A 10420-nucleotide genomic window follows, 5' to 3' on the forward strand; every position below is an offset into this window, starting at 1 on the left:
GTGCCCGGCGGGCTCCATCAGGGACTACCTGAACGTGTGCCGCGAGACCTTCCACGTGGCAACGCTCACCTCGTACCCCGTGCTGTACGGCGGCTGCCCCGGGGGCTTCGTGCGCGACCCCAGTGGCACCTGCAGGAAGACCAGCAGGCTCTTCGGGGGATAAGCCGCCCGCGGCCCCAGGCACCCCTCGGCCTGCAGTCACCCGAGGGAAAGAACCTGCATTCCCGCTGCATTATTATTATTATCGTTCCAGTGTTTGTATTTTTTTCGGAAGCACATTTTGTAGTTGAAGTCAAACACGTGTTGTAGGTTGACTGGTGCGGCAGCAGTCTCAAGTGTGCGCTGGAATTGTTTGTAACAATGATAGTCCTCCTCGCCCGGTGAATGTTGTGTGGAAGCGAACAAAGACACTTTTATTTGTTATTTTCAGTATTTGAAATATATATTCTATTAATCTGTGATACTAGATAAGTGGTGATTTATATTAAATATAAATGTATAATTAAATGTGCCTTTTATTTGGGTTCAAGACATGTTGAAAGGGTAGTTTTTATGTATATATATATGTATTCCTATAAACATATATTTTATTACATATTTTCTGAAATGTATTCCAGAATGTTCTCTGTGTTATGGAACCGTCGCAAACCCAGTAGTGTATGTTATTAGTATATTTTCCGTGAATTGAAGCACTATATTTGATAAATCATTATACAAAAGTTCGATTTTTAAAACTATTACCAGTGAATGAAAAAAAATAAAAAAATCTAATAAAGTTGACAGTTACATTTACCATTCAACTTAGGAAGCAGATCAATTCAGTTCTATCATTTACAATATTCATCTTAATATTTAAAGTTTCATGATTCACTGGTACTCGCGAGGGAAATAAAACCATGGAGTTCTGTTATTCATTTGTCATACATTTTAATTGTGTCTATACAGAAGAATCTAGACATAATAACAGAAAAGATCTATTACATACTGACATCAACATTAGACGAGAGTTGATCTCAAGATAAATATAACATCTGCAGTATTTGCATTTCATTGGAATGTGAATATCTAGTACAAATATCATCTTTATCTTCACAAGTGTCTTGAGTGAAACAGGCACTCACATGTACAGAAATAAACACAGACACAAAGACACACAAACTGGCACACGCACACACATTGCTTTAGCACAGATAAGATGTAAACACTTCCATTCTTACTGTCTATATTTGAGAGTGTAATACTGTCTACACATGTCATGCTATGTGAGAAAGAGTATAATATTCTGAAAATATATTAGGGGCTATGAGAAGATTCTGGCCTTACACTTTTCCTAAAAATGAGTATGTGGTACCCTGAGGTACTAAACCCTTATCACAAGACAGGTTAAGTGATTTCTACTCACACTCAAATGAAAGAAAGTTACAGGGTCATCATCAGGACACGGTTCTTACCCTCAGAGAGTAATAGGGCAGTAGCATTTACAATGAACTTCTTCTAACAGCTGCCTTCCATCTTAAGGATAACGGACGAGTTACTTTACCTACCAACCGAGACCGAAACTCTACTACATCACTCTCCCTGTAATACTTACTCTCTTCATAAATAGACTCTCCATTCCTTTGGTATGAGGCCTCCTTGATTGGAAATCTGAGATTGTCTTTTTGTAATAACACAACTAAACCCATGAGCATAAACCCACTTGCAAATACAAATCGGAATACATCTGTAAAAGGAGAGTCTCTTTCAAAGACAGGAAATAAATGTTTACAAATAAACATGTCCTCCATTTGTATCTACATGTGTCTACATCTACACCTAGGGACTCACTTTGTTACGAGAGAGGCACTTCATTCACAAGCAGATACTCATTCCACTAACAAAGAGAACCCCACACCATTTGTAAGCAGTCTCACTTCATTCACATATAAATATCCATTCCATTCATAAAGTGAGACCCACTCCATCTAAGTCTAAATATATGCACAAGGAAAGACTGATCTATAAGCAGAGTCTCAGTCACAGATCCTGAGCCTTCACTTTTAATAACTCTTAATAACAGATTCTGGGAAACTGTCCTTATGGTGAAATGCTTAACTTCCTTTCTTCCAAAAACATATCCCTCTCACTGAAACTTGATACATATCTTTACTGTACAAGTCAGAGAAAAAGGTCAGTCTCTCCAGAAAAAAAAGAAAAGAAAAGAAAAAAAAATGTATAAAGGCAAAAATCTATTACTAATAACAAAAAAAAAAAAAAAAACTACAATAATTATAAATGTAAAAAGCCTTTTTAAATACTGATGAAAAACTATATGACCATAACTGTCAATGATAAGAATGAGAAAGAGAAAAATTTTACGACTGACCTCAAAAATAAATAGAATACATAAATAAATAGAACAAAAGTGATACAATCATCAAACAAACCAATCCAGTCGCACACAATGTACCAATTGGAAAATTCCTGAGCCAGTTCTGCAGGGGAATGCATCTATCACATATCGGTTCAGGAGCTGACTAGAAAAAACTAAAGGCAGTCAAACGAAAAGGAAAATGCAAGGTCTAAAGCATCGACTTTGTGCCAATTGTGATGCCTTCTTAAACACTCAACGTTTACATTCACATGGCAAATGAAAACCCGAAAGATAAGGAGGATTAACTTTGATATAATACTTGTATGGAAGCTCCTATTCAGCTCAAATAAAACGTCTGAATGTTTTTACAGGAAGACATTTCAATATCTTGAAAATAAAGTTTCACATATTTTCCATTTACTGCCTCAGCTTTAAAGACAAACAAAGGAGCAATGACTTCAGCATGTAAGGATTGAAAAATGCTTAATAAAAGCAAAATCCTGAGGGTTGGCACTGGGATACTAGTAAACATCATCTTTACAAGTGAAACTGCCAAGACCCAATTATATATAATGAAAATATCAAATAACAAATCACAAACAGGAAGAATATTTTATTTCGTAACTAAGAAACAGAGAAGAAAGTAGGAATACAGAAATGGTAGATAAAGTGGGAAGGGGGGGGGGGGAGTTACTCTATCTCTATAAAATAATCTCCGCTGGGTCCCATCCTTAAAGGACTTTAAATAGTAAGCAACTGACATATGCATACAACAGCTCTACTGAACTCCTTATAGTTAGCGAGGAACGACACAAAATCTCATCAATTTCACAAATACCACAACCAAAACGATCCCTCAAAGACTCCGAAGAATGTGACATGAAGAGAGGAGAAGAGAGGGAAGAAATGAGAATTTTGTAGATACAAGAATGGAAAAGAGAGGAGGTGATTAGAAACGAGAGAGAAAGAGAGAGAAGTGAGAATTATTCTGACAAAGAGAAATAAATCAATGGAAAGACTAGAAGAGGAACAGCAAGAATTTTAGAAAGGAAAGAAATTCTCTTTCGTTAAGTAAAGATCAATACTGCTTACAATAAATGTCTTTACAATATCTCCCTGTGATGTATTTCATCATCTTTTACGGCTTACGTGACTAATAATACATATCAAAACGGAAACTGCATTTTACAAAACATAACAGCACAAAAAAAATCTCAGAGGCAGAATATCTCCATACATTCATTACTATACAGCAACAAAAATAAACACAATAAAGGTTTCTTAAAGCACTGATTCCACTCTTAACAAGTTAACTCTCAAACAATTACACACGTTATTGAGGCAGCCCAAACATAGAATTCCTTCATGTAATTCTGCACTGCTGCAATATGGATTTTCAAAATGCTAGAATATTCTTAAATTAAAGAGTAATCAAAAATATGATAATGATAAAATAAAAATCCATAAGTAAATTTTGGCACAGCATAGGGAAAATGTCACCTAATTCCGCTTACACAAGTCTGTCAGCAATGCCTAGAAAAATAACAGACACACCTGAAAAACCTGCTCCCTATCCCATTCCCCTTAAAAGACCTACTGTGCTGCCTGAACTTTACCTCCAGCAAAAATTAGTTTGCGACCCACCTCCTTGTGGCGTACATTTGTGAATCTGCATGAGAGCTCTCTCTTTCTCTCTACCACTGAGACATTTGCAAAACATGAGATGAAGCTTTGAAGTCCCTTACAGCACTTTTTTATACGAGTGCATGAGAGCTAGGGCTATAGTCAAGAACAACCCATTGTGGAGTTTTGAGTAAAAATGACTGTCACTGGGATTAGGTACTCCACCGAGGAATAGTTGGGAAATAGAGCATAGTAACCCACAGAGTAAATGGCAGGGAATAACACCACTGCTTGTCTGACTGTTTTGTCTGGCAAATCTATTAGGCCATTTCAAACCACCAGTTCTTGACTACAGCCCCAAGTCTGAGTGAGTGCTTGCAGATGTATAACAAAGCAACAAAATGGGGAGGGGGAGGTAGAGAGAGAGAGAGAGAAACAAAAAAAATCAGGAATTGGCGTAAAAGCAATTGGCATAATCAAGTGTCTCCTTACTCTTCCGTTCCTGGTTCTGTTTACACCTTGTTAAGAATGACTCCTAAACTTGTGTAAGTAGGTGTGTACATGTGTGAATGTATATATATGCTTATGCCCATGTGTACATATATTTGAAGAAATATATAACTGATCGAGTATATATATATATATATATATATATATATATATATATATATATATATATATATATATATATATATATATATATATATATATATGCGTATTCCCATGTGCTCCTGTTTTTAAATCTAAAAAAAAAAAAAAAAAAAAAAAAAAAAAAAAAAAAAAAAAAAAAAAAAAAAAAAAATTATCACAGTACGGCAAAAATAACACGTACAAGCAACATTTACGGAGGAGGGAGGCTGTTGGAGGGATCACTGGATGGATTAAAGCAGATAATTGACTGAAATAAGAATGAAAGAAAGAAAAGAAAAGAAGAGCAAGAAGAAGAAGAAGAAGAAGAAAAAAAAGCCACAGCATAACGGAGGGAGTAAGCTTAAGGGAAAATGCATAAAATACTATGCAACTATAGACTTTTTTTTAACCAGTATGGAAGCTGTCAATCATGAGAAACTACTCTTATTATGTCAGATATAATAAAAAAGATGATTGTGCAATATGTAATTCATCTAAATATCATCTTTTAAATGACTATATTCACTCATTCTATATCAGAGACTGATCAAATATGAAAAACATAAATAATTACTCAATATCTGTCAACACAATGTTAATCCAACAGCACAAATAGTCAAATTATATCACCAGCAACACTATCATTATTTTCTTTCATTTTTCTTGAAATTCTCTAATGTGAAGCTAGATCCATCCATATAATACCTCTTTCCAATATTTGGCTAGTCTGATAATAGTTTCTGGAAATGCCTTTCCCAAATTTTAACCACATTTACACACAAATAAAGAATAAATAAAAGATGAAAAAAAAGATGAACTTAAAATCCTGACACTGAATAATATATCATAAAAAGTTGAGAGAGAGGGAAAAAATGCTACTCCACATAGCAACCCTTTTACGACTATCCATCACACTCGCACAAACACTCTGTTTAAGTATTCATCCTATAAACCAAAAAGAGAGCGCTGCTGTACCCCAGACACCATTCTAATCCTGGCATGGTGTCCAGGAGAGTGCCGAGTCCAACCACGCGTTTGAGCACTGGGACAGGCCCCTCAGGCCGGGTCATTTAGGAATTGGTCTAGCTCGCTCGTGTCTTGCTCTAAGTCCACTTCCTCCAGCTTGAGGCCCTGCTCGTCCTCACTGCTTGAGATTCTTCCTGGAGAGACAAAAGTTTTCATTGATACTATTTATACTGCTGCTATCATTGTTACTTTTATTTAAATGTGTCAGTCAGATGAATATTCTTTTCATAGGGTCTGATAAATACATCTTACTTTGATTCATTTCTTGAGTACTCAAGCTATTTTCGCTTGTTTGTTTTTGTTAATATAAGTGAAACACAATATCAACATCATTATTGGTGCGCTAATACTGAGCTCTCATTCTAATATGGACATGCTATGACACAAAGAGAACAACAAACTCACTTACTCACTCTCTCACTCTCTGACACACACACACACACACACACACACACACACACACACACACACACACATACACAAATTCAGAGCATCTTACATAAAATGAAGTAAATAAAATCAACAACAAAGACAATCAAACACAAAATCCCGTCATTCCTCTGCCATCCCCACAAACGTACTAGTCACAACGCCCCGCTCCTTGTAGTTCTTGAGGTCCTCTGTGAATTGCTCAGAGAACACCTGCTCCCTCTCCTTGCGCTGCGTCTCCTGGTGCTGCTCCAGGGCCACCATCTTGGCCTGGTGCGTCACTGACAGCTCATCTGGAAAGGAGGGACAAGATGATATTGGCCACGGTTGTAAGTCTGGATGTTGGTGTGAAGACGGATTAATGGCTGGGAACAAGTTTTACATTTACATATAAAAAGTAAATGAATATGGGAGTTAATGAATAAATTAAATACATAAACACAATGGAATAGTAAAGAGGAATATAAAAATACACATAAAAAATAAACAATATAACTATAGAGTAAGAAACAAAAAACCAAAAGGAATTTATAAGTTTTCTTCTTTAAAATGATTTCTTTTTAACAATATAACATGAATAATAAGTAACACAATAGATAAATCATATATGAAAACATACTAAGAATTAAATAACACAACACCTATACCATTCATTTCTCATACTAATAAATTCAATAAAGTATAATCATACTGTACATACATAACACAAACCACAAAACCTACTAAATCTCTTCACATAATAAAGAACATAACATACAGACCCAATAAACCAAAGAACACAATAAATATACATTGAATATATACCAAGGAGTACATAGACAGGAGACAGAACACCAAAGCCCCACTCACTTCTGAGTGCGTTGAGCCGATGGTTGTGCTTCTCCCTGGACAACGCCAGACTCAGGCGGAGGTCGAGGGTCTTCTCCTGCAGTGCAAGGTCCTCCTCCAGGTCTTCAAGGGCCAGGAGACCTCCTTCCACTTCCTCAAAGAGTCCCCTTAGAGATCCTGTGATAGAATAAGAGAATGTGAGATGGATTTGAAATAAAGAGAGAACAAGAGGAAAAATCCATTTTTGGATGCTGAGGATAACTCAAAATAAATAAATAATAAAAAAATGAACTGACTTCCCGTGTGAGGTATGTCTGTAAATCTTTTTTTAGAGTCAGGTGTCTGAATTCAAGTGTTTTAAGGATTTTCATTATAGGGTCATTTAACCTCACCTGAGATATGTTCTCATTTAATAATGCAAATGAAAAATCATAACAAAAAGAAAAAGAAAAAGAAAAAGAAAATATTTATATCTACTTATCCCTTTACATATACATATGTATATTTATCCATATTCATATACACATGAAGCAAATTACATGAAATAAACAAATTAATGATAAATACTCACCAATAGTGGCCAGCATCGAGTGTAGCTGGGCCATGATGTTTGGCAAGTGCGCCAAGAGGGAATGGATTTCCGCCATCTGACCGTGTTGGTTCTCACACTCATGTGTCAGGGTGGTTATTGCACTGTCAATATCCTGTAGGGAAAAATGTGCAAAAATGCAGTAATCTGAATAATCAAAGCACATTAGAAAACTAGGTGAGGAAATTCAAATATGCAGAATGAAGTATTTCTCTTTCTCTCTCTCACACATATGCATATTCTCTCTCTCCCTCTTCCCCTCTCTTCTTCTCCTCGTCTCTCTGCTTGTCATTTACAATATGGAGAGACAACCTCATAAACATGCTCATCTATAACAATTTGCAAACACAATTGTCATAATTTGGCACTTTGGAAACCTTTCTCATTTAATACCTCAGCATCCCATACACCCAGCACCCCTCGCCACACTAAATACCAGTCACACCCACCTGCGCCAGCTTAGCATTCTGTTCAGCCATATGGTGCATGGTCGCCCACTGGGTCTGGTACATCTGCAGGAGGTCTTCCCCGGCAGCCAAGTTGACATTGGACTCTGTGGGGGTTGTAGCTGACTTCTCCCCCACCGACAGTCTTTGAAGTCTGGGGTCAGTGAAACATGGTGAAAATATAATCATGAATACTTAATTATGAGGTAGAATGATACACAAGAAATGCCTGTGGTAGATTCTATTGAGCTGAGAAAATTTATGGTAGGATTCTTTTCGATGTTGTACTTATTCCTATAAGTTTCTGTACTAAGATTATGATCTAATTAATAGTATAGTATTATATGGAATATAAATGTATGTTATATATTCACTTTAGATATTTCAGCTTAACCTATATGCAAGTTCAGGTTTTATAATAAATAGAAATAAATAAGAAAGAAAGTAAAAAAATCTCATCCCAGATTTGGTGACAATTAACCACATATCTACTTATAGAATATATTAATAAAGTAATTCTTTATACTACAGACACTCGCCAGAGACTTCTTCTTCATTGTCTTCCCCTCGGTATGCACAGCATGATAGATCTGAAACTCAGGAGCACCAAGTGGATTCTGGCTGTGAGTAGTGCTTACTGTGATATTTTTCTTTTATCTACTTGTGTCTGTTGATTATTTCTTGTACCGACAACTGCAAATTTTAGCCCTCTAAAAGAATATCAGCTTTTATTTGCCCCAGCTTAGCGCACCTATACCGTAAAGATTAAGCTCACTAGATAACATATGGTTCTATATACTTTTAAATAAATCATTCAAATTCAGTACATAACTAGATCACCAGAGAGAAAAACAGATTGGTATATATACAGGTAGATTAGTAAATCATATAAAAGGAAGCAGTGCTTTCCAAAAGATTTTTTTTTCCTCTAATAATCATACTGATTATGTTCTGTTCCTATCCCAAGAGACTTGCAATGATCTGCAATGGAAGGCCTATAATCTTAAGTCCAAGCTGAAAGTGGTACAGTATAAAGTGATTGATACAGCCTCTGTATTTCATGCTCCATCAACAGGCAGCAAACCTTCAACGCGTTTAATCTAACAGGACCAAATTTGGACTGGTTCCTTATTTGACAATATGCTGCCTGAAAAGTTGATAAGCTCAAATTTGCTGGAGTATACCTAGCGGTTTGCTGGCCTCTGCTGAAGTACCAAATGCCATTGAAGCCATTGTTGGCTTGAGGATACTAACAGAACTGAGAGTATGATAGCATTTCTTAACATAAAGATTTATTGGTTCTTTTATAAGAGGACTAAAATAATACTTTCCAATACATCATATTAAACTATTTGAATGCCTTTGCTAATAATTAATCAAATCTGACTGGTAATCATTTAATAAGGGATTTCATGGGGGTGAAAGAGAATAAATATAATTGTTAAGCAAAACAAACAAGACAATACTGTTAGCTATTAGAATAATAATCTGCACAAAGCATAAACTCATGACTGCTTTTACGGTTTGCGAATCTTGACCCCAAGTAATGCTGTGACTTCTGAATTTATTGTGCTCTAGCAATGATCAATTTACTTCCACCACATACAGTCTACTGGATACGCGCACAGACTTCTCTTACAATTAACTGTAACAAAAGGAACCAGTCAAAAACTCCATCTTGTCAGAAAATATGAAGTGGGGGTACATTGGAGAGGAGCACAGACACTGCAGCATTGCATTATGTGGTCCAACTGTAAATGTCTGGTGCAGCTTTAGATAAAGTAATCAAGACCACTGTTTTATTATCAATATCAGATACTAGTTGAATCATTTGAATTTGATGTGCCAGACTTAAGGACACATTTATAATAGCAAAGATTTCTAAGCAAAGGAGGGTATAAAACGATGATATTACACGCTGGTCTCAAATATGAACAGATATTCCAATGAACTGGAATAATCAACCAATAATGATGTCTCATATAGGCCTATCCAAATCCTCCCTCCAGAATTTTCAAAAACCGTAATTTCATCCAATATTCCTCAAGTTTACCACAATTATACGCAAACCTCCCTAAACACCCCACATACATCTCCCCAAAAATAAATAAACACGCCATAAAACCCAGATATTGACTCGATAATTACAAGCAACTGGGAGACACTTCATAATTAACCTTCAAAACCCCTTTACAACAGATAATACCCGGTCTTTGGCTTATTTCACCACTAACTCACCCTGCAGTAATGCCATCTTGGACAGACTGGATGTTTTTTTTCAATGATTCGAACATTTTTGGGACATTTAAATTACTTGTAAAACCTCTTGTGATCAATGCACATCGCTGCGTTCGATTCCCTGCACGGAAAGTATTTTTGTTTTATTTATATTATGTAGCTTTTCTTTTTTAATAAGAAACAGAAGGGATTCAATGGGGGGAGGGGGCACTTAGCCTTTTTATATAGTTGGGCTAAATATCATTAGAGATAAGGTTT

The 10420-nt window shown here is 36.0% G+C and overlaps 2 protein-coding genes across 3 annotated transcripts in view; one reads left to right on the forward strand and one right to left on the reverse strand.

Annotated features, from left to right (window-relative positions):
- Positions 1 to 4623, forward strand: part of LOC113800144 (uncharacterized) — a 5922-nt gene extending 1299 nt beyond the window's left edge. For both annotated transcript variants that reach the window (XM_027350868.2, XM_070114166.1), the window contains one exon: positions 1 to 4623. This exon is cut by the window's left edge. In XM_027350868.2, the coding sequence (XP_027206669.2) occupies positions 1 to 163 (163 nt within the window). In that variant the 3' untranslated portion in view covers positions 164 to 4623.
- Dysb (dystrobrevin binding protein dysbindin) lies at positions 903 to 10303 on the reverse strand. Its single transcript, XM_027350870.2, has 6 exons — positions 10163 to 10303; positions 7928 to 8078; positions 7461 to 7593; positions 6911 to 7066; positions 6214 to 6354; positions 903 to 5766 (listed from the first exon to the last, which is right to left on the reverse strand). The coding sequence occupies exons 1-6, from the start codon at positions 10216 to 10218 to the stop codon at positions 5663 to 5665; spliced, it is 741 nt and encodes a 246-aa protein (XP_027206671.1). The 5' UTR covers positions 10219 to 10303; the 3' UTR covers positions 903 to 5662.
- Between the last annotated feature and the right edge of the window lie 117 nt (positions 10304 to 10420).

This window comes from Penaeus vannamei, chromosome 3 (genome assembly GCF_042767895.1).
Source record: "Penaeus vannamei isolate JL-2024 chromosome 3, ASM4276789v1, whole genome shotgun sequence".
Classification (NCBI taxonomy): Eukaryota; Metazoa; Arthropoda; class Malacostraca; order Decapoda; family Penaeidae; genus Penaeus; species Penaeus vannamei.

Excerpts from the sequence above, each read along its gene's own strand:
- Dysb (XM_027350870.2), bottom strand. The coding sequence starts at position 10,218 with ATGTTCGAATCATTGAAAAAAAACATCCAGTCTGTCCAAGATGGCATT. Across the intron at positions 7,594-7,927 it reads AGAATGCTAAGCTGGCGCAG|GATATTGACAGTGCAATAAC; the intron begins GTGGGTGTGACT and ends TTTTCCCTACAG. Across the intron at positions 5,767-6,213 it reads GGAGCGGGGCGTTGTGACTA|GAAGAATCTCAAGCAGTGAG; the intron begins GTACGTTTGTGG and ends TTGTCTCTCCAG.